We start from the raw sequence: 25,089 nt of genomic DNA on the forward strand, positions 1-25,089 counted from the left end.
TTTCCTGTTTAAAACAAAAAAGTTCACAGTGACTTTGAGACCTTAACCAAAGTGCTGTTGTCGACTGAACCACAAAATGCGAAGCCAGGAGTCGGGGTCACGGTGCTGCACTTTGTAAGTCACTAAATAAATAAGTAAACTTTATTTTTATCGTGCCTTATTTCACAGGTGCACAGAATGTACAAAATAATTGGGAAAACGATTTAGCGATATATGACTGTAATGTCGAGGAGACAGGGCTGATGTAAGTAACTGGCTCTGTTTGACATTTCTGTTGTTGTGGAGCTGATTAGATTTATACTGTGAAAAGCCAAACTCCAGGAACATGATTCATTTCTTCAGAAGGACAAATGAAAGAAATTCTGAATTGACGGACGTGATGTTATGACTTCACTCAAAGAACCACACTCATAAAAAGAAAAAAATACAGCATATAAAACTGGATATACATGGATATTCACAAGAAGCAGATATAAGATATTGTTTGTGATGTGCAGTAGGACGAGTTAAACTGAGGTGACAGAGAAAAGGCTGTAGTCCAGATTTCTTCTGTTCTCTACAGAAAGGTCCTCTTGTATTAAACCCTGCTGTTTCCTGCTTCCTCTCCGCTGACAGGACACTTCAGCTGTCGGTTACTTGCCACATACTGAATACATGTAAAAGATAATTATTAAATAAAGTTGTTTGATAAATATTTGATGAGTCAAAAAAAAAAGAAAACTGAGAGGTTTTTTAGTTTGAAATGAGACGGTCCATATTTCTCTGTGAGACACAACATTGGTAAAACAATAATCACCTCTTGCTTTGTCTGTAGGAATAATCTCAGAGGTGCTTTCGGAGTCACTGATGACTTCACACTCATGCATATCTATCAGTCCAGTCAGAGTGCAGCACAGAGGTTACTATGGCCCCGTGTTTTGGGAAAGGTTGATGCTCCCAGTAGGAAGGGCCGGGAAGGCGAACGAGTCGACGACGCCGTTCAGGGGAATTTTGGGAATCTGTGAAACAAAAAAGTGACAAATTAAAACCTTCAGATCATGGGAGGTTAGATATCAATTATCTTCATTTTTCTTTCATTTACTGTCTGAAGATGTTGTGTGTAATAGAAATGTTGCAGAATCTCACAATGAACTGATTTAAAATGCTTGATTTCACCCCACCATTAACAGCAAACACAACAAAATTTGACGTTTGGTGACTTAAAGGTGCTATATGTAAGTTTTTGGTATTGCTACATAGCTAATGTTAGCATAAACAGCTGTTTACTTACCATTCTAGAGAAAACGTTGCGAGTTCAGCATCAAACTTTATTCCTTTACTCACCGAGAGTTGTCTCCAGAGGTGGAAACCAACCCGCTTGTTTTGCTTCTATTTCTATCACTTCTTTTCTTCTACTGAAGTTAACACGCTAACCAGCAAGCCCGCCTCGTCACTTTCCGATAGCGAGTCGCTGTAGCGTCCCATCTGCCCTGAAGAAGTAGCGCTGCTCAGAGGCCTGTCTTGCAAATGCAACATGTCTGAAGCTCATCACCACCCGCTCGTCAGCAGAGAAAACTTACATATAGCACTTTTAATGTTTCAGACACAAATCTTCTTTGAGATTTCAACTTGTATTACCTCCTTAATTTTAACTGATGTTTCTAACAGCTGCTCATCTTTTACACTGATGATTAAATCCAGAGAATTTCTTCTTCATTCCAACCATCAGTCCTTTAACTGTGTCTGTGCAGAAAATGAATGGGACTTTTACTCCCACAACCCAAGTAACTTGTATCACTTCACAGCTCTGTGTGTTTGCTGGATACTGAGGTGGAGGAGAAGCTCATCAAAACAGGGCGAGAACTGCCCGGGGGCTTAATAATGTGTTTTCCAAGAGGAATCATAACCATCTGGACAAATAGCCGGGAAATACTCATACCAGTAATCCTGAAATCTGAGCCAGACCTTAGTTAATGAATACATTTTGAATTGTTTTTCTTTCCCCCTTTTTCTTCCCTCAAAATAAATGACTGAAAACCCGATTGTTTCTAAAAGCAATCTTATCTCACCTGAGCGTCACCGTTCCAACAGAAGAATGAAGACTGTAACGACGAGTTTTCAGCAGGATACTCTGGTTGAAATGTTCCCACGTCGATATCGTTTCCTCTCAGATGACCCAAACTGACGCTGCCCACCCCTGGGCAGGCAGCCATGTGAGTGCTGGGGCTGGACATCATCGTCTGGTTGATGCCTGGATGGGACAGGGTAAAGGGTGGGGCATTTGTGGTGGCCCCTGCAACATGTGCAGGCCCTCTGGAGCATGTGGGCCCCAGGAGAGGCCTATTCCGTCTGGCAGGAACAAGAGCAGCGTTCGGTATGTGACCTTCTCTGTTTTCATAAATGCAGCTGCCAGGTAATCTCTGTGTTTGCGGGTGGAACGACTGAGCTGTCGAGTTCACGCTGACTGGCGTGTGTGAGGAATGTGAAAGTGTGTGATGGTGAAAACTTTGCGGCAGCTGCTGCTGTTGTTGTAGTTGTTGCTGTTGCCACACTGAAGGGCCCCGAGGCAGTGGCCCCACGCAAGTCTGCTGTGAACCAGCGTGGTTTAGAGAATATTGCACACTCTGGTCCATCACCTCCAAGCCAGATTGATGGCTGCTCTGAATATTGTCGGCGTTGTGTGTCGATGGAAGCCAAGACTGATGTGTCACGCAGGATTGTGTTGAAATCTCATTGCCACAGTGGTGATTGCTGCTGCCCTGGTGAGTGTTGCGACACTGCGTGGGTGTTAGGGTGCTCGTCGTCCTGTGAGAAACAACTTCAGCGGCACCTTTCAGTCCGGTCGAATTACCAACATCACCAAGAATATTTCCCAACTGAGCCTGTTCTCCAAATCCACTCCGGTTTGATTTCATCGGCTGCCACTGTGGCTCACTATTTGAAAACCCAGGATGCTCACCTTGAATCATCCCAGAAACACGACACCCAGTCTGATCTGAGCCCTGAACCACAAAACCACTGGTCTCTCTCCTCAGAGCCTCCTCCACATATGAGAACACATCATTAGCCAGGGTGCAATTCAGTTCCCTCGCCGTGTCTTCCCTCTCTTTATTCATCCTGACCAGAGTGTTTTCCCAGTCCCTCAGCTCCGTCTCCTCCACCTCAAGACCCTCTATCACTCCATTCCCTATAGCTCCCAAAATCTGCTCCAAAGACTCAATCATGGCTTCTGATGTGAGGTCCGCTGTGATAGAGCCCTTCTGTAAAGTCTGGATCTGACCCGGCACACTGAGCAGAGCGTGGCTGTCCAGGAAGGCTTGTTCCAAGGTCGGCTGGGGCTGTTCACAAACAGTGTCCTCTGTTTGGGAGAAGATTGGGAGCTGGGGACTGGGCTTCTCTGGCTGGGTGTAAACAGAGTGGTCCTGCCGGCGAAGGGATCCCAGGAGCGAGGCAGGGTCCAGAGGTTTCTCTGTTGTGGGCTCAGCGTCGGGGACAGGAGGACCAGGAAAGGAGAAGACATCCAGAGAGACGTCGTACAGGACACCTTCACCGGTGGCGAGGTTGAAGGGGAGCTGCTGTCTTCTCTGCCGCAAATGTTCCTCTCCTTCTTCATTTCTGTCGAAAAACAGCAGCAAAGGTTAATATTAGATTACAAAAATAATAATAGAGTGTCTGAAAGTCTTGTAAGAAACATTTCAGCATATTAAAAACAAGACTGTTCAGCAAGAGCCTGATTTGATCTGATTTAACTAATTAGCTAATTAAGCTAACTTTAGGCCCCTGCATTGATTGAAAACACTGCCTGTCTGCCTGACTTCTTAATGTTTCCAGCTGTCTGTCTGTATCTTAAATGATGGCTACATATTGTGCTAAAAGACTAAAGCCAAAGCTACAAAAAAAATAGCTTCCCCACCAGTTGATCCAGTGTAAACATCCCCAAGAGCAGGACAGAGCGGCTAACGTTAGCTTAAACTCAGATAGCATCCAGGAAGGCTTTCGCGCTGGGGGGAAATACCACTACACAGTGGATGTACTAGTCATGACTACGTCTTCTTCTTCACCCCAAAAACTAATACAAAACACACTGTTAAATCTCTTTCTTACACTTTAGCTGTTAGCTTTGGAGAGACTGCACAAAATACACCACTGTCCAAACTCTTTATGGACTAAATATCACTCTTACTAGTCATGTACATGCACACAGACATATGCATATACATGTACACAGTCAGTTTTATCTGACTTTATGCTGATTCTGTTTTTTATTTATTTAAGTTATTTATTTGAGCAGGGATAGGTTGTACAAATTAGCTTCAGCTAGATGTCCCGTATCTGCTGCACTACTTATATGTACATAACAATATTTATCTGGTCACTCTTAAATAAACAAGTTTTTATTGTTAGTGGTAGAGTCCGTCATTCCTGTGAAGGATTCAAATGACCTGCCTTCGCTTCAGGAATTCACAGGAAATTATAATCCGGTTACTGTGTGTTTACAGTTCTATAGCTGCATCAAAGCTACTGCTAATGCTAACCCAAGATTTCCTTCTGCCACTGCTTCATATTTAAAGTGTTCAACTGGCAAAATATGGGTTGACTTTGTGAAGTACTCACAGGAAAACATTTTTGTTGTGGCAGACGAGTTTGTTTGGCTGCACCGTAAACATTTACAACATTTGCTCGTCGTTTCCTGACAGAGCAGTGTTTGCAGTTGAAGTGAATTTGCTGTTGCCACAGTAATCCCAGGTGTTGGCAAAACAACCAGGACTAAAATGTGAAGGTTAGACAGCGATGCTTACGTGAGGGCTTTCTGACGAGCGATGATGAAGTCCGGTCTCCCTCCCTTGAAGACTATCCTGGCCGAGGCCTGTACCCACAACCAGTGACCTGTTTTAGTCAGCAGCCTGAAGATGGTGAAACCGCTGTCTCCGGTTTTAATCACTGAGGACAGAGCAGATGGATACAAGTAAGACCGACAATAATGTAAGGTTGACAACAAAAAAATACAGAAAATAGAGCCCTTATAGAATAACTCACTCCTGAGGTGGTTGTCGGCGCAGTACATCATGTCAGCAGCGTGGATGAACTGATAACCAGACCCTGTTGTGACCAGCTCCACCTCTGTATAACCCAAAACCAGCTTCCCTCTGAAAAGAAATACACAAAGGACACAATGGACAGACTGTTACAGGTAGAAAAGTTGGACTACATTGGGATAATTTCACTTTTTGAATAGGAGGCATTTGACACTTGTTGGTTATAAATAATGAAATCAACATGTTGGAAGTTGCCTTTAATATTTGTCTCTTCATCTAAAAAAAAAAAGTCCTACCTGGTGTCTATGCCCAAAGGAGCAAAGTCCATTCTGTGTTTGGTCTGGAAGATGAGGGTCTTGGTGCGGATCTCCATGACTGAAGGAGTCTGCACAGGCGTGGCGATGGCGAACAGAGCAAGCTGAGGAGGAGGAGCCAAGGTCCCATCAGCCCCGGCGTTTCCCTGTAAATGCAGGTACTTCAGACGCCCATTGAAGTTCAGAGCCTGGAGAGGAGGAGACACTGTTACATTAATGCATGTTGTTATAAACATATCAAATACATATCAATGGGAGTCTTATCCATGATAGCGATGTTACGTTCATGGTTCCCAGAGGAACTATCCTCGTGAGTTTGCTTCTCAATGAGCCTGACGTTTGTGGTTTTGAGCCAGGGAGTGATTTCCACAGGAGATGGCAACTATTTGACTTCTCTGCCAAAATCCAGGCGAGTGGAGATCCGAGCTGATAAACATGTTGATACATTCATGTGAGTCATCCTCAGTTATTACTGCGCAACAATAAGATCAACAGCATCAGCGTGGTGCTGTGTGTCCTTCGCCTCTGTTTGTTTTTATCCTGGCTTTTGTCTCTCAGGCTAAATACAGGCTGCCTGTATTAATATGGGTCCAGTACATATGCAGCCTCAGTGGGCACCTTCCCCTTTTAATACATCCATCATCACACCAGTACAAATAAGTGAATAGACAAGTGAACACAAACAATAAATAAAAACAAACTGCTTGATTTTATTGTTGCTCAGAGTAAACTGCTGCAAATCACTGTTTAAAATGACTTTTTGTGGCCACTGTTTCAACTGACTTTAATTTGTTTTTTTAAATGACATGATTACTGAAGTTTTGTCCACTTTGCTGCAGGAGTGAATGAAATCAAGTGCACCTTTCAGAGGGAGGGAGATTCAAACTATGTGTTCAGCCAAAAGAAATTTTTTTCTGATGAAATAAAATGTCAAAACTGTAGATTAAAAAAAACAAAACATCTTTGCTCCACTTCTCCTCTCACTCACTTATATTTTTTGTTATATTACCATTACTAAAAGTAATAAATACTGTGCCAGTCTCTCAGAGCTGCTACAAAACGCTGTAGACTCTTATTCAACGGATGCACGGATGACGTTACCAGGAATCCAGAGGTGTTGTCCAGGAGGCAGCGAAGGCGACAACAGAAGCTTCTTTCCAGGAAAGAGGAGTTCTCTGGAGGGATGTACTGAGGCAAGAGGCTCTGAGAGCTGCCCAGAGATTTACTGCCAGACTGCCCATCTGCAGAGAGACAGTATTCATTTTAAACTGGAACGTGTCTGTGCTGTGTCTCCCCATGTCTGTCCTTCTACCTTCATCACCAATGACACTCTGATACAAGTTCATTTGTACACAGACACTCATAAAAATGTCTAATTAGAGATCACAACTAACAAGCAGTTTTTAGTTAATTTAGTTTAATTAATCTCTCTGATTTATAATAATAATAATAATAATTACGATAACTTTATTTATGTAACACTTTTAAAAACAGAGTTATAACAACAGAGAGCTGCACAGTAAGGCCAAACTAAAGCAGGACAGAAATGGGTTAAAGTTAGAGAGAAAAGACATAAAGTACAATATACTTCTGTATAAACAAAAACAATTGGGGAGAGTAGAGACAGTAAAAAAAACCAATTAAAAACAATAAAAGGATGATAAAAAGATGACATCATATAAAAGCAAGTCCATTAAAAACAGGTTTTAAGAAGTGAAGTCACTGATTCTGTTTCATCTCCTGCGGCACGTCGTTCAAAGTTGGAGCTTTAAAAGTGATCAGTGAAATCTTAAAATCAATTCTGAAATGGACAGGAAGCCAACGAAGAGAAGCAAGGACTGGGCTGATGTGATGTCCTCCGTGAATCGTCTATAAGTTCATGTTATCAAATTCAAACTCGTTTCAAAACCCAGAGATATTCAGTTTACTGTCACATAAGACAAAGCAAATCCTCTCAACTGACAAACTGGGAGAGGGGAATATTTTGCATCATTGCATGAATTTTCTTTGATGTTATCAATTGATAAGAGCAGAGGCAGTTTAAGGAGGCAGTGCCCTCTGCTGTGACAATCAATCTAGATGGTTTTCAGGATGCCACCATTTTACTGGTTTTGTAGATTAATGTGCATCTTATGTTTTTTTATTCTGTGAATTACTGATTAATTTTATCTGGTCTTCAAAAATGATTCAGATAAAACAAGGAAACAAACAAAAAATTCTAGTGGACATATGCAGCCAGAGATGAGTGATTGCAGTAGAGATTGATCAGTTTTAAGATTTGAACCACTGATGAGTAAAGTCTTTACCCTTTGCTCTGACGTGTGTGCCGGTCTCACTGGGGTTGAGCGCGAAGTGGAGCTGACATTTGAACATCTCTCTGTCGTCCATGTGAACGAGATCAAACAGGCTCTGGTGGACGACATCCGACTGGCGGCAGAGGGAGGAGTTCATTAAAAAAAAATTTCAAACACAGTGCGCAGAAATGTATTTACACTGCGTTCAGAGTCAGAGTTTCACCTGATGGAAGCCCAGGAAGTCCTGGATGGTTGGGGACGTGTAGAAGATCGTGCCGTCGGTCGTCACAACCAACACAAACCCGTGCAGAGCCTGCAGAAACAATGGGCACACATGCACATGACCCCTACAAACACAGCTGCACACAATGTCTACTGTGTGTTTTGTTACCGCACCTGCAGCAGAAGTTCTCCCTCTGAGAAACTGACTCCATCCAGGGACACGGTCTGTCCATTTCTGCTGTTTGCAGAGACAACAGGAGCTGACCTCGCATTTTTTTGGAGCGCCGCTGCAGTAAACAACAACAACAACAAACAAACAATTCAGTCAAAAAATAACTCGTTCACACAACACTGAGTTTTTGCACAGACTAATTTTCAATGTCCAGAGGCTCAGCGATGGAGGGAACACAGTTTAAGGGTCAGTTCACCAAAATAATTAACAACATGTTTTCTTTAGATATGAAACAATTAGTCAATGAATCAGTCTGTCCAGAGAATATTGATTTCAAAATCAACTTTTTTCTTATTTGATTTACCAACCGGGATCTGACAAAATAAGACTTAGGAATGAGTCAACTTGAGCTGTGGGAAACTGACGATTTCACTCATTTTGCATTAATGAATCAACAAAAAGAAAACAGTGGATTAATCAATAATCAAAGCTTTGGTTAGCTGCAGTCCTTGTTTTTTTCCACTTAGCTTTACAAGTATTTATTCTAGTTTTTATTAAACAGTACCAAATGAAAATGTGAAACAGACTCACAGCCTCAAACTGAATTCCATTCACCTCTATTCACCACGAGTGAATTAAATCAAAACTGTCCCTGAAGATTTTTTGTTTGAATTTGTGAACCAACCTTTTAATTTACAGCCATGTTTTTCACTGAGGTTCAGATATTATCCAAATCTGAATTCAGCTCTCAAGTCATGTGGCTTTCAGTCGGGAACTTGTAAAACCAGCTGATATTTACATGAAATCTAGTTTTTTTTTTCATGGTTTGTGGATTTTGAGGCTCTTTCAGCTCATTGCTTTGGTTTTACAGCAACTTTACAGTTTTGGTTCAATCTCATAGTGTCATTTTTGGCTGCAGCAGGCAGCTGTTTTCAGAGAAACAGCTCTAAAAAGCCACTGTCCACGACCTGCTCAGCATCAAACAGCAGTGAGAGAGCAGCTGATGAACACAGTGGAGCATTTAGCAGCTTAAGAGCCAGATATTTCCCTCAGGAGCTGGTGGAGACCAAAATCAGAGTGACTACTGGACACATGGGAGTTAAACTAATCTCCAACCTAAAAAGTGTCACCTTCTCTTTGGTTTGTCTTCTTAACCCTCCAAAATTTACTTTAAATTTACTGTAATTTTAAAAAACTCGTCATTGCATGCTATGGCTCTGGGAAAAAAGAAACGATTCTATTCAAAGTGAACAAAAGCGCTGTTGGGTATCCGACACATGCATGTGTCCTTGCTGCATCCCTGCTAATGTTTCACTGGTTTATTTGTGGAACAGACGAATCAGTGTGACTGACGTCCTGCAGGCCAAATGCAGGCGGCTTTTACCTCCATGAGCAGGAAATCACACACAGAACATGAGAGCATGTGCTTTTTATGCACAAACATCTGCACAGTGTGAATGTAGAAACATATTCAGATTCAGAATCAGATGCAAATGGAGCACGAATACTGTATCTGCAGGGACACTGAAAACTGGAGCTGTGCAGAAAATCTCAGTTTTATTTTGATTGAACTGGACGGAGCAGAATTTTCCCTTTGTGTTAAAAAGAAGTGATTTTTTTAAGCTTGAGCAAAATCTGGTGTAATCTAATCTGTGATCGCTGGCATTCAGTCAGCTAAGCAATACCTCCTTTCCTTTCCCTACAGTAATGACTCTGTGGCACGCCAACAAACATCCCTCACCCCCCCCCCGCCCCAACCCACCCACCCCCCTCTTGCCTCCCTCCCTCCCCCTTTTTAAAACAAACCCACTGGATCTGCCTCTCGTCTCCACCCCACAAACCCAGGAATTTGCCCTGACGTCTCAGTCAAGAGCAGTTTTCTACAAACTAAGACGACTGACTGAAAGAATCCAGAGTTTGTTATTATTGCATGAACTGTAGCCAACTCAGGGGATGTGCACGGATTGGCGTAAACACATCATCATGTCGCCGAGCACTAAGCTCAGTGTGACACCGACAAACCGGACACGATGTGCAACATAAACAGATCGGACAGTTTTACTGAAAGGTCGACTTGTCTGTTTGGTAAATGACCTCCACCTCCACAGTGAACAAAACATAAACAGCTAAATCTCTTCTTCTTTGCTCTATTTTAAGTTCTGCAAACAACAAAACTGCATCACAGCAAACATCTGGTTACGACTGAGACAGAACCAGCTGACCAACATATTATTTCATGGTCACCATACAGGTTAAAGTTATAATGTGCAACTTTTCCACATTAAAATGTCTTTCAAACCACAGAAATTCTGTGATTTCAATCACGGTAACAATACGGTCATTTGGTTGCCTGATAATGACATCATATCCCCAAGATATCTAGTTTTAAGCCACATAAACTTTTTACACCTTGGGAGCTTTTTATGTTCAGTTTATTCTCATATAGTTACTTAAACAATAAGCCAGTAATGTGAATAGTAGCTGATTATTTTTCTATCAACTTATAGATTAATAGAGTAACTGTTGTAGCTCTGTTTGTTTTAAATAAATGACAATGAAAGACATATAGTTTTCTTTTGGCTAAAAAAACAAAACACTAAAACAATCTTCATGCTGACACTAATGTCTAGATTGCTCCGGAGATAAGAAGGACGTTTTTTTCTTATTTGAAACTACTTAAGTTTTGAAGTCTGTCCTGTTGAGATGGATGTTCAGTGTAAGTGTCTTCTGTCAGCACCGACGTGGCATCAACCATCTGTTGTTAGCTCCGAGGTGTGTGGTCTCTGTGAGGGGCCCCGAAGGGTAGTTACAGTGCAAATATACTCAGAGTACACTAAACCGCACATAAATATACATATATACATATGTATATATACACACACACACATTTGTTGAGCTGACATCTTAACTGTCTGAAGTTTTCTTTCTCTGCAGGGTCAAAAAGATTGTCTGCATTTTCTGATTTAACACAGTGGAGGAGGAAGTTTTCAGATCCTTACAAGAGTAGAAGTGCTAATACAACAATGTTAAAGTACTCCATTACAAGTACAAGTTCTGCATTGAAAATGTTAGATACTGTTACTGTTAAATATTAAGGAAGGAGTTAAATTATTAAGGAAAAAGATACTTAAGTAAAAAGTATTTAAGTATAATCTGGAAATACTACTTAGAATATTAAAAGTACTCAATGCAGAAGTGTCCAACCAACGGAACAAACCTCAAAATGATTTAAAATAAATAATAAATTCTAATAAATAATTATCATAATTATAATAAATTAAAAGGGCTATTTGTAAGTTTTATCTGCCAGTGGAGACCACTTTCTTTGTAATACAAGAGGTTATCATACGTCCTCCAAGCACCATCGGAAAGTGACTAGCTAGCTAGCATGCTAACTTCAGTAGATGGAAAGATTAAAGTTAACATTATTGTTGCTTTCCACAGCTGGAGACAGCTCTTGGTGAGCTAAGGAATGAAGTTTGATAATGAACTTGCTATTTTTTCTTCTAGACTGGTGAGTAAACAGCTGCTAATGCTAACATTAGCTATGAAGCAATAGCAAAACTTACAAATAGCTCCTTTAAGTCATTACAAGGAAAAAGCAGCAAAAAAGCTGGAATGAAATGACATTACCAGTTAATTTTTTGTCAATCAACTAATTAATCAATCGACCTAATGTTTCAGCTCTACTTATATGTACTGTTAGGTATTTTAATCTTTAACAAAGCATCATATTTTATAAGATCTTCATAAGAACTGCAGCTGTCATATGTTAACTACATTACTTGAGTAAAAGTACAAAATCAAAACTGAAACTCATACCTAAAATATAAAGTTAAGAGAAATTGCTTTTATTTCCTTTATGTGTATCTGCTTTGATTTTCAGCTTCTTGAAATACTATTAAAATACGTCCAAATGAAGCAGAAGGCGATTTGCTGTATCCAGGCCACGGTATCTCTGCTCTGTTTATGACTCAGCAGAGCAGACACAGATTTATCTTGCTGGAAAGTGCAGCTGGAGGCCGAGTTAACGACGGCAATGACCTCGCCGCGACCTCGCTCACCCCTCGTTATCGACAAACACAGGAAGCAGACGTGAACAATCAGCTCGCCTGCAAAACGAGACAAACCTGCCCCTCGTGGTGTCAGACATCCTGAGCAGTTCAGACTCTGTTGCCTTGGTGACAAAGGTTCACCATGGTAACCCCCACACCTGGTGATGCAGCAGCAGCAGCATCACCTGGGACTCATTCAGAGCAGGAAACAACAAACGAGTCATGATCTGTGCTGAAGAGTTTGTTGACACTGCTTCAGTTTGTGTGTGCACACATGAAGTCAGTGGTGGAGGAAGTACTCCGATCACCACAGTAAAGAAAAGCAAAAGTCCTGCATTCATAAATTTACTTAAGTACCAAGTGTATAAGTCCAAATTATGTTGGAATAATATACAGTATATTATATAAGTGCATTATGATTATTGATCCACTCATGTGAACATCACTCTAATGTTCCAGCTGGTAAACGCAGAGCTAATTTCAGCTACTTTATATGATTTAATTAATTACATTTTTATTTTTGTGTCAGGTATACAACTATGGCCAGCCTGCATGGGCTTAGAGGACACCATCAACTTAAAGATCATCACTGAATTCACAAATCACTGACAAAAACATATATTAAGCAGAGAAATTATAAATAAATACGAGTGAAATCATCCAAACTTCAACACATCAAAATCAAACAGGAGTTCCACTTGATGCTCAACTGAACACTAGAATATTTCAGGATTTTGTTGGAAACGAAAACTCACTCTCCACAGCTCAGACATCCAGTTTTCCTCCTGAATACCAGCTCTTAATTGTGCAGCTAAAGATGTAATGCATATAACAGATATAGGCACAAACATCTGTTAACAAACCAGTTTTCCTCAAACTTCAATAAACTTTTAATAAGGTTCATATTGCACCATAAATGATATACTGCTGGGTAACTTTTTCTATTATAACACATCATAACTTATTTGTTGATTTTGTATCAATAATTTGAATCTGAAAAGTAAGAAGTAAAAAGTACAATATTTCCCTTTTTGTTGTGTAGGAGCAGCCTTACAAAGTTAAGTAAAATTGAAATACTCAAGTAAAAGTACCTCAAAATTGTACTTAAGTGACGCAGCACTTAAGTAAATGTAAGTTGCTTTCCACCACTGCAGACAATGGGCTTTGTTCCTGTTTGTGCTTAAGTCTCTGTGACAACAGAGGCCCTCATGCAGGAGCGTCTGCAGGGATGATGTCAACCTCTACTCCAAAAACACAGCATTACTCATTCACACACACACACTCACACTCACACTCACACACACACACTCACACTCACACTCACACTCACACTCACACTCACACTCACACTCACACACACACACACACACACACACACACACACACACACACACACATACATTATTTCAACACAACCACATGCACACACAGGAACAGCCAGACAAAAACAATCTAGACACTCAGGTGCACAAAAGAAATAAGAATAGACATCCTTGGTTGCAGTTACGGTTAAAGGAAGAGTTTGGGGAATTGCACTTCTTCACTTTATGCTGAAAATTAAATTAAAAGATTGATTGGAGCTACAGGCAGCAGCTGGTGAGATTAGCTCATAACGATTTCTCTTTTTAGACTATAGTTGTTCACGATTTGGCAAATGGGCATCATTAAAGCTATGCCAAATTAGCCGTTAGCAATTCCTTTGTGCTTTGAACCCATGCTTGTATGGACAACTATCACTGGATGAAACGTGATGATTCTCAGGCAAGTTCTGAAGTTACAAAAAAGGTTGTTTTTCTATTTCTAAGTGGATTTATGGAAGTTAATTTGTGATGGACACCAGCGATAATGGTGTCCTCTAAGAGTTATATAAGTCACGCACTGAATCTAAAAATATCTGTATGATGCTTGTGTGTTCTATTTATTAAAAGGTGTCTGGTTCTCTTAATAGATCCATGTGCCAAGGGGGTGATTCCTAATGTTATCAAGCCAAATCAAATACAAAGTCCACCTTGTATGCTTGGATTATCCACATCTAAGGGCTAGATTACCAAAATAATTATTCATTCATGCTCCTCAGAGGATGAACTCCATCTATGCAGTTTTTGCAGAGACCTTGTGAGATGAGAGAGAAAGAAACCTGAAATATAATTTGTCTGAATAAGAAATAATGTTTATTTTAAATGCCTATTTCCTATTTTAAGTACATTTTACACTTCTGATTACAAACCTACATTGAGGACTGTTTGATATTCCTTTGTTTATTGATATCTCCAGGTGACACATAATGTCTGACTGTAAACTGGGGGGTGTTTCAGAGTCAAACGAGAGATTTGTTTTCATTTTACACACTTGAACCGAAACAAGGAACATCGTACAACAGCCCCTCCCTGGTTTCGTTCCTTCTTCTTCATGTAAAATCATATTCAAAGCATCCAAACACACTTCAATCATTAATTTAAAAAAAAAAAAGACATCAATGATTGTGTGAAGACTGTATCAAAGTCTTGTGTTATTTTTAAGGCTTTGTTGTGTATGGCTGAAACATCAGTTCCATTATTCAGCCCTGAACAAACATCCTCCACAATCAGAGGAAGCTGCTGTGGAAGATTAGATGGAGAAGTAGGAGAGATTCACAGAGAGGCCTTTTCTCTAAAAAACAATGAAAAGTGCGACACTTTCATCCTGTAAAAACAGCTTTTTTAGCAAGACTAGGGATGGTGGTCAGTTGGGCCTCCATTTTGGTCCAAAATATCTCGACAACCATTGGATGGATTTCCATGAAATTCTGTAGAGATGTTCATGGTTTCCAGAGGATAGATCCTACTCACTTTGATTATTCCCTGACTTTTCCTCTAGCGCCACCATGATGGTTATATTTGTTGTTTTTACTCACTTAATGGGTTGAAATTTGGTCCAGTCAATCCATTTTTCTTCATCTCTTTGCGCCTTCCTCTACACGTCATTTTCAGAATAAAAGCTTTGGAAAGCCACTGTCCACTTCCTGCTCAGTGCCAAACAGTAGACAGACACAGTTTGACACCAGCTGGTGAACATAGTGGAGCATTTAGCAGCTAAAGAGCTAAATATTTCAATCAGGAAGTGGTGGAGACCAAAAACGGAGATAAAAGAGAGGGAATAATGTCATTAAAATCGAGTTAGAAATCAAACTTTATAAGTTTAACAGAAGTAGTATTCATTACAGGCATAATGTGCTTTAGTCTGTTGGGTTGTAGAGGCATTTTTGCATCCACCCCTTAGTTATGGAATTATTACATTATTATATCTACCACAATTAGGAAATAAATCCATCTTAATAGTCTGAACGCTCGGTTATGCTGTCTTACATTGTAGAAATACACTGAAGTAGGGCGGACACACTCTTTATGGACCACCGGCTCACAAGGAAACACACACACACACAATAGCTTTTGCCTCGCGCGACCAAATCTGGGTCAAGAACATTTAGTATCGCCTCTTTATTTCAAAGCCCAAAGGAAGGAAAAGAGGTCTGTGACTTCCAGCAGGTGGATAAGAAATAATGGAAACTGGAGCGTAATCAAGCTAATAACAAACTCAAATGACCACTAATGTAATAAGTACAACAGTCTTCCAGGTCCTTCAGTAAATCTGTCACCAGGATCCATTAGTTTGCACTCATGGACAATTACCAGAAGAAAGTGGGACAGTCTGAACAAGTTTTTACAGTTTCTGTTTGTTTAATTGACTGAAATCTTTCCAGACCGTGTCCTCTTACTGTCCGGCTGCCAAAATCTAACTGAGGAGTTGATAGTAACACTGACGCGCTCATATCAAGTTGCTTTTAATTATTACTCTTCGCTCAGAGCAATTAAAGGCGAACGTAGAGTAGAATAGAAAACAGAAATAGGAGAGAGAACTGGGTCTGCAGGCATGGGAGGAGAGGCCGGAATAAAACTAAAACTAAAGCTCCAGTCTTGGAGAGAGTTCTGTTGGAAAAACATAATCTCATAGTTTGTGATTCCAAAATGGAAATTTTTACAAAGGGGTTCTGAAGTACAAAATAAATCCTGGAACCACTGTAGTTAAAAAAAGGTTTCATATTTTCTGGGCTTGTTCTTTAATATTTTTTTATACTGGCTAAGAGATCAATAAATACATAATGAAAATATTTGGAATAGAAACCGATTTTTCTTTCGTCAAAATACAAAATGAAGATGAAGATGACTATTGATTTAAAATGATTAGATTAGAACAAATATATGTTTAATTAACTATCAATAAAAAATAAAAACAAAAACAGAGCTGCAAAGATGAATCGATTAATCGATCGCTAGAAAATTAAATCAGAGTCAAAGTCATTCATTCTCAGGTTCAAGCATCTCAACTGTATGTATTATTTCTGTTTTATGTCATTGTAAACTGAATTAAATCATTAATTACTGATCATCATTAACAATTTCAAAGCATTTATATTTTTTTTCTATTGTTTTCTATCTATTCTATTTCATCAGAGTGCTGTGTGTATTGATTTGACTCACATGCTTTATATGACATTTTATCTGGTTGTTTTGATTACAGTCATCCCCTCCATTTTTAATTGTTTGCTTGTAGTTTGCTGTGAAGTGTGTTTTGACAGTGAGTGTGGTTGAAATGAACTGACAACCCTGGGAGCGCCACGCCCCCATACCTTCATTGACCTAACTATCAGCTGATTGACAGGTGCAGGAAAGCAGACACAAGGCTTTTATTGAGGCAGAAGAGAGGAGAATGGGGAGCACGTGGGTCGCAGCAGACGCCGGAGGAAGCAGTCAGCCACCAGCCACGCCATGAGGACTTAAAGAGGCGAACAGCAGCTTGTGTCCTTCAACGCCATTTTACTCAGGCATCATAATTTAATAACTGCTAGATATGTGTATAGACGGACTCGAAAAATTCAAAAGCATCATATGAAGACTCTCTGCTTGTTTCATGGGTGAAAGGTCGAGTTACGTAACATTAAATAAGACGTCAGTGTTGCTCTGGACGAACATCAAAGTCGAGAAGAGATAACGTGTTCACAGTGCGATGTACGACAGCAGGTGTAGATACAGTCTTCATCTGATTGGCCCTCAACCAGCTTGACGTCTTCATTTTCGCTAGTACTTCTTTATCACAGCGTCATCCTTCTCACATGTTATAGATGAACTCAGTCTCTCTTTTTAAATTTCTTAAACGTAACTGTATTTTTTTTTTTGGACGATCTCTGGTCAGCCTTTAGCTGGTGTGTAAAATAAACAGTCGGTAAATGTGCGTTCGTTGTTCAATTGTTTCCATTCACAAACAGTCCTATCTGCTCAGCCTCGTCAGGAGCCCTCATGTCGTGCCACTGTGCTTCAGAGCGTCTCTCCCTCCTCCCTCTGCAGCCCCCTTCTTCTCCATCAACAGCAGTGATCAGCCGGCCGATAGCAGAGCCACAGAGGCAGGAAAAGCTTCCAGGAGTCTGGCATAAAATCTGCAGCCAGACCAGGACGGCACCGGCTTCCTGTCACTTTGTTAAAATCGAGCCGATATGTTGGTTTATTTTAGTCAACACCCAGTGGAGGCATTTTGTGTTGGCTTGAGGGTCAACGTATCTCTGTGAAGTCTGACGAAATAACCTGAGTGATGTCATATTGATGGGTTATCTCAGTTTGGGCGTATGCCATGTTCATCACATCATATGGGATGGATGGTAGAGATGGGACGACCTGCAGTGGCATTTTTAGGTGGAAAAAAAATGGTGGAGCAACAGCTGTTTGTGCTGCAGATCCCAATTCTACTGAGTTTTTAAACGACTCCTGCAGCTTTCATGTTTGATAATTGACATGTTTGCAGAAAGATGGTTGAGATCATGACGGTTAGAAGAATTTATCTTCCTGTTATTTTTCTCTTCTTCTAACCTCTGAACTACCGTATTCCTATGCACAAGTGCACCTACAGCGTGCACTGGATTACACCGCAGCCACAGGTCAGCTGAGTGAGAAAATTCAAAGTAAATTCGAAGTACGAAGAGAAAATTTGCTCTTAAATTGTTCATATGTTTTACTTAAGAACAAATCTGTTTGAAGACTGGTTCTTGTTTGTGCGCCACTGTGTGTTGTCTTTGAGCTCTAACAAACATGTTCAATGTGTTTCCTTCCTCCTTAATGGTATTAAAGGTCCCATATTATATAAAGTAAGACTTCCATGTGTTGTTTGATTATAGATCAGGTCTAGGTTCTATATTAATACTGTGAAAGTATCAAAGCGCTCAGTCCACAGAGAAATGCACACAGCCTGTATTCAGAAACTGAGCCTTAAAACCAGCCGTTATGACTTCTGGAACTTTGTGATGTCACAACAAAGCAGTCACTGCTCTCAGCCATGCCAAAAGCCCCGCCCACCTGGACCCACCATCCAACCTTGCAGGATTTGGTTTCTCCAAGTATTTACCTGAAATCTGTTGTATTTTTATTCAGTCACACAGAAAACAGTCATCCAATCAGAAGAGAGGCTCAGAGCCTCCTGTCTTCTGATTGGCTCACCAACGTGTTGTTACTAGAGCTCCTGAGAGAGGAGAGGTAAAACTACATTGAGATGGTTTCTCTTATGGATCAACACTCAAACACTGGAAAAAAGTAAGATATAGGACCTTTAAACATATATATTGATAATTATATCGATCAATATGGAGTGTGTGGATTTACATTTGGAGAAAGTTTGCTTCAGAGGTTGTCGTTTTTTTCCACTTGAAAAGTCAACAGAACATGTCGTTTTCCCAGGGATGCCCAGACTTTTAGCAAACAACTTTACCTGCACAGAGGCGGCCGAGCTCCACCTATAACTGAGTGTGTGTTTGATCAGCGTCAGAATAAGGACCTACTGTTCCAGTCTGCCTGTCTCATGTTGCTCTGCCTTCAGACTCCATCTGCCCCGTGGCTCACTCTCCTGTTTCCCTCCCAGCAGGGACACTATTCATTATTCACAGTGTCAAGTTCCCTCTCTGACACCCGGAGCTCAGCCACAGAAATGTCTGGAGCAGCATGTTTGCACACTTGACACACATTGTCCCACCCACACACACACACACACACACACACACGCACACGCACACGCATGCACACACCAGCACTCACTTTCAATATTTCACCCACAAGTTTCATTTGACCTTTTCAGTGTAACCTTTACTCTTAGTTACCACATATACATGTGAGTGTGTGAATGTATGGGTCACTGACCGTGGAAGTAACTCTGAACCTTGAGGTATCCCACACTGAGCCGGAGCACCGACAGCTTGTCCAGGCGACCTCTGACCTCCTCAGAGAAAGGCAGCAGGCTGGTCAGACGGTCCAGCTCTATATTCAGACGGTCCCGGTGGCGTTTGGACGGATTGGTCTTCACCGGCGGAGGCTTCAGACTAAAACAAGACATGAGACGGAAGGACACGTTCAGCCTGCTAAAACACGCTCGCTCTGCTTGACATCCTGCAGAACACAGTGGAATTTCCATCTAGGGTTTAAGTGGGTGTTTTGGGTTTGAGGTGCATTTTTCACATCCTGTAACAAGCTCATGAAGCACATGCGGGGGATGTAGGAGACTCGTGTGTCATACTGACATACTGACTGTTACTGTTCATTAAAACAGAAAAATTCCAGCATTGAATTTCTAAGACACGATGTCCCCAAGAAACCACATCAAACCAAGATTCAACTTCCTGGTTTTAAGAGGCAGCACAGGCTGAGAGCGCGGTACATACTTTTATTATTACAAGACTGGAAGAGCCAACGGCGTGGCACAAAAATCTGGGCTCCGCACATACAGTATGCAGCCTCAGCGGGGGCCCCTTCCCCTTTTTAACATATCCATTGACACAGTGTTTAACTAAGATTTTACAACATTATATTTCTATCGCAATTCTTCAGGTCTTCGTTATAACTTGGCCTTAAGACAAAGGTGGAAAGTCATTTTAGTCTGCTCAACAGATTAAGATTTCACATGTCAAATTTGCAGAATTAAAATCAGCTACTTACTAACAAGTGCTGGTCTGTTGCACCGCAAGTAGCATAATAAAATAGTATTAAAATTGGAATCACAGGATTAGAACCTACTATAACTATAACTATCAAACTGGCTGACTGGTCTTAATACAGAAAGTAATGCTAACTTATAACTCAGCTGTTATTTATTAAAAACCTGTTGTAAAACTATTCAGATGTTGCTGATGGTTTATTGGCATCAGTAATGGTTGTATACAATCGTAAAACCCATTAAAACACAACAGTAAACACATCATATTTTAAGTTATTGCTTAAGAGACATTGAAAATTAAAACAGTATCATAATGCACAATATGTACAATATACAATAAAACATCCAGCTTGATGCGCACGATCCTGTTCATTAATAATACTAATAATGTAAAATGTAAAAGTTGCAGATAAAAACAAACTTTTAGGGGCCTCTCTATGTTTGGGCCCTGGTCACTTAGTTTCACTATTCCCCTCTTTCATTTAATTGTTCTAGTGAGCTGGTTCCAGGTTCCAGGTTCTCACATGTAAAAATTTGCTATTTTGCTTTACTTTTCACATGATAGACGTCTCCTTTCGTTTATAATACTTTATTCCAAATGATTAACAGAGAAAATAATCAGCAGATTCATCAATAATACTCAAGTACACTACTTAAACTCAACTACTTTTGTTACTTTAAGTACATTTTGCATGACTGTGTGCACCATATGTCATGGTAATCCATTCAATAGTTGTTGCGGCATTTCACTCACAACCACAAATGTCATCCTCACTGTGTAACTAAAGGAAAAGTCAGGGGATCACCAAAGTTATATGGATTCATCCTCTGGGGGGCATGAACGTCTGTGTGTAATTTCATGGCAAACCATCCAGTGGTTGTTGAGATGTTTCAGTCTGAACCAAAAAAAAAATGAAGATATTTGGAGTTGAACACACAAATCAGCCTAAATACAGTTAGTTACATCATAATTCTTCAGACAGCGTGCGTCTGTTGATCTTCCACTACTACAAATTACCACAACAGTAATTCCTCTCCAACGTGTCAGGGCATGTGTGCCAGCCCTGCCTGACAGAACAGACAGATCTGAGACAAGAGATGGAGGGAAGAGGAGGGAACAAAGCAGGCAGGAATGAAGGAGATGAAACACGACCGGAGAGGAGGACAAGAGGAAACAGAGTAAAACATGAGAATTACTCTCCTGTCGTGGGATCACAACACTTGACCCACAAATTCACTAGTTTCATTTTCAAAATGTAGAAGTCGTCTCTGGACGTAACAAACACAGCCAAAGACTGTATTTGGGAAACTGTAACAGCAAAATGCCCTGAGGGGAGTAAGTTAATCAAGTCAGTGTATCCATAACAAATCATAGGAGTAAGCAGCTTTTGACAGTGCTGCATTAATCTGCAACTATTTTGATAATTGATTAATCAGTTTCATTAGTTTTGGACAAAAGTTCACTGGTTTCAGCTTCTAAAGTTTTTTTGTTTTTCTTTGTCTTCCATGAAAGTAAATTGAAATGATTAGCTGATGAATCGATAAGTAGATCAACAGACAATTAATGCAAAAAATCTTCATATAATGAAGAATGTTCATATAAATGTATGAACATATAAATGTTCATATAAACCTGAACATCCTTGGACTGTTGGTCACACGTGAAGATGCCACCTTGGGAAACTTTTAGGTAAAAGCAGTTAATTGATTATGTGATCAGTATCTTTCAATTCTTCAGAACTGAACCTACAAGTCACTGTGGTGAATCTACTTTTGGATCATCTCCCTCGAACCCATGTTCTGTTGGATGACCAATCAAAGTTTTTGAAATTATCCCATGAAAATCATCCGACAAATAGTCTGTAATGATTTTAGATAAAACAGACATGTAGAAAGGCATGCTGGGAAGCCTTTGTCACAGCCTTTGGAGCAGAGTCAAACCTTTGGCCATTGATGGGCGCCCTCACACAAAGGTTTGGCTTGGCTCTGGAGCCAGAACTGCCAGTCTCATCTGAGTCAGGTTACATGTGCAGATTATGTGTCCGTGATGGTAACGTGGCACACTGCTCTTTCATACAATGTCAAGATGACGTGTGGTGTAAGACATGAAGAGGAAGACTTTATCGGTCAAAGAGTAAAACAGCTCGTTGAAGTGCTTTCAGAGCAGTGGCTGAGATTTCTGAACAATCTGCAAAGTTTTGCTTTTGTAATAGGGTTCAAAATCCCAGCACAGTTCCCAGCAATGTGTGTCTTCAGATAACATTCCCAATAATCCCTGTACAAGGAGACACTGTTGCACGGTTCCGACTTCCTCTGCACAGTCCAGCCTTAAATCGACAGGTGTTCAGTCACGGAAAAGTGCAAGTGAAAAAGCTGCAGGCTGTTAAATTTGCAGGAAATTTGTTTAAAATGCAAAAACTTTTGGATGGATCATTTGAATTTTTTGGATAATGTCATTTTTATTTTTTATTTTTATTAATTTTGTTAATTAAAGTCCAAGATGACGACCAACACTCCCAAAGATATTCAGTTTAATATATTAATCTGAGAAAAGCAGCAAATCTTCATATTTGAGAGGCTGAAAACAGCATTTTTTTGTGCTATTCTTCTGACTAAGTCTATAACTACCTCACAAAAGGTGTCAAATAAATGTAGTGAAGTAAAAGGTACAGTATATTCTGACTTACTTCCTCCACCGCTGGTTGTTTTTGTTGCCTGTTACCTTACACAGCCATAATAATAAACTCTACAGACTCCATCAGTGGTGGAAGATGGACTCAGATCTTTAACTAAAGTAACCGTAGCAACGCCACAGTGCAGAAATACTCTGTTACAAGTAAAAGTTATGCATCCAAAGTAAAAGTACAACTTGAAGTACCAGAAGGGCCCATTTCAGAATAATGTATATTATTTGGTCATAATTATTGGATGCCTTAAGTATACATCACTTCAATGTTGCATGTGGTGATTTTAATATTTTATATATTGCAGAGAGGCTTAATCTACAATAATACCTCATAATATATTTCTTAAATGGAAATAAGTGCAGTAAAAGTACAAGTGAAAACTGTACTGATGTGCACTACTTGAGTAAATGTTCTTAACTTCCTTTCCACAGCCACCATCACCTGCCCGACTCACCTTATCTACTCCTGACGTCACTACCTTTGCGTCGCTGCAGGTAAACTACCTACCTGTCCCCTGTGCGGAAATCACACATCACACGAGTTAAGCTAAAAAAAAAAAAAACAACAGCAGCGGCGGCAGCAGCCTACTTGACTCTTGTTGTTGGTGCGTGTGAACGGTTTGGTAATATCACTAATAATTATTATAATTACACGATGATTAATACTGTGATGATTGATTGAGTGACAGAGACAAGCAGTAACCCCGCCCTCGCAGCTCAGGCCTGTTCGGCTACATCAGTACAACTGATTATTTCTTTGCCTGCAGAGAAATAATAATTAAAAAAAAAACATTTAAAACATTAAATCTTACTTTTTCTGAACGGGCTTCCTCCTCCTCTTCACCGCGTACACTCCACCGTTCCCCTGCATGGTGGCGCTGAGGTTTCAGCCAACTTTCTCTTTCTGTCCTTTCACTTCAGACAGACAAAACGAAAAAGTTCAAACCCGCATTTAAAAGTTTTATATTTGTAAAACCTCCGGATAAGACACGCCCAGAGTTTTCTTCTTGTTGTTGTTGTCTTGTGTCGCTGCTGCAGGATTTCCAGGTTCTTTAACTGTGAAGCCAGTTCACTCCAAACCCAGGCGAGGAATAATCCAAATGTGTGAGGTGAAGCAGCATTTTGCAGCCTCTCTGTCGGTCAAAGAGTCATTTAAAAAAGTGGTAAACTTTCCAAGGGGAAGTCGTGCAGCTCTCACACCACAAACCAGTCCTCGGCCTGCTTCTTCTCCCGCCTCAGCCAATCCAGTGCAATGTAACATGAGGGCACCTCTGTCTCAGGGTTTATTATTGGTGTAAACCTTTGCCTTTGTTTATCTTCCTTGTCCTCCGCTGTAAAACACACACACACACACACACACACACACACACACACACACACACACACACACACACACACACACACACACACACACACACACACACACTGCACATGTGAGTCTGCTGTCGGTTATAATTCAGAGACAAAAGGCTCGACGCATCGTTTCCTTTTCTTGTCCAGCTGTAAAAATTTGACATGAAGTGGCAGCAGCTAACTCACTGTTTTCCATGTTTTTCCTGTCTACCTGAAAAATGTTAAAATGTTATGCAAACACTGTACCGCCACCTAGTGGAGGCGACAGTTATCGCAGGTTGGGACGAATAAACAACAGACAGTGGTGGAGGAAGCATTCATTCATACCGTTCAAACCCTTTATATACATACTTACTATAGTAATACCACACTGTTAAAAAAATAAAAATAAAATGTAAAATAAAAATGAAAAAAATAAGTAAAATTATGCACTTAAGGCACCTAAAGTAAAGAAAAATGCCATGTACATTTATTCCATTAATATACAATTAGATAATGTACAATTAGATATTTTTAAAGAGATATTTTACCCAGTACAGAGGTTATTAGTTCCATTCCTGCTCTTTAGCACTTGTACTCTACAACATTTCAGAAATATTGTGCCTACTTTTTTATTTCACAGCTGTAACGCTAGTGGTAGTACTTTGCATATTAGAGACAATTAAATGTGTCAATGATTGAGCTGTTCCCACCTGTTTCCAGTCTTTCTGCTAAGCTAAGATAACTGGGTGTAGTTTCATATTTTACGGGAAAGTATATCAATCTTCTCATTGAAGAAAGAACAAGTGTATAAAAGGCTGAATTATTCCTTTAAGGTATCAGAAGTAAAGCTCATCCATGCGGAAAAATAACACCTGGGAGCATTTTTATAGTGTAGATATGAAATGAGTACATTTATATTTTACAGTTTACAATTACAATTTAAATATACTGATGTTAATCCACTTTATTTCAGAAATAAATATTCCACGTTA

At 40.2% G+C, this 25,089-nt stretch overlaps 1 protein-coding gene across 2 annotated transcripts; it reads right to left on the bottom strand.

Annotated features, from left to right (window-relative positions):
* Positions 1 to 258: 258 nt before the first annotated feature.
* LOC111239023 (aryl hydrocarbon receptor-like) lies at positions 259 to 24,018 on the bottom strand. 2 transcript variants are annotated; one of them, XR_002665841.1, is made up of 12 exons: positions 23,575 to 24,018; positions 19,287 to 19,465; positions 8,020 to 8,132; positions 7,847 to 7,936; positions 7,636 to 7,756; positions 6,431 to 6,570; positions 5,312 to 5,517; positions 5,017 to 5,126; positions 4,779 to 4,920; positions 2,049 to 3,594; positions 797 to 998; positions 259 to 646 (listed from the first exon to the last, which is right to left on the bottom strand). XR_002665841.1 is itself a non-coding variant. In XM_022768788.1 (11 exons), the coding sequence occupies exons 1-11, from the start codon at positions 23,631 to 23,633 to the stop codon at positions 903 to 905; spliced, it is 2,802 nt and encodes a 933-aa protein (XP_022624509.1). In that variant the 5' UTR covers positions 23,634 to 24,018; the 3' UTR covers positions 259 to 902. The 2 variants fall into 2 exon arrangements, 1 of the variants encoding a protein (XP_022624509.1); XM_022768788.1 differs by having other exon boundaries at positions 259 to 998.
* Between the last annotated feature and the right edge of the window lie 1,071 nt (positions 24,019 to 25,089).

Source organism: Seriola dumerili, unplaced genomic scaffold (genome assembly GCF_002260705.1).
Source record: "Seriola dumerili isolate Sdu_G_001 unplaced genomic scaffold, Sdu_1.0 BDQW01001845.1, whole genome shotgun sequence".
NCBI lineage: Eukaryota > Metazoa > Chordata > Actinopteri > Carangiformes > Carangidae > Seriola > Seriola dumerili.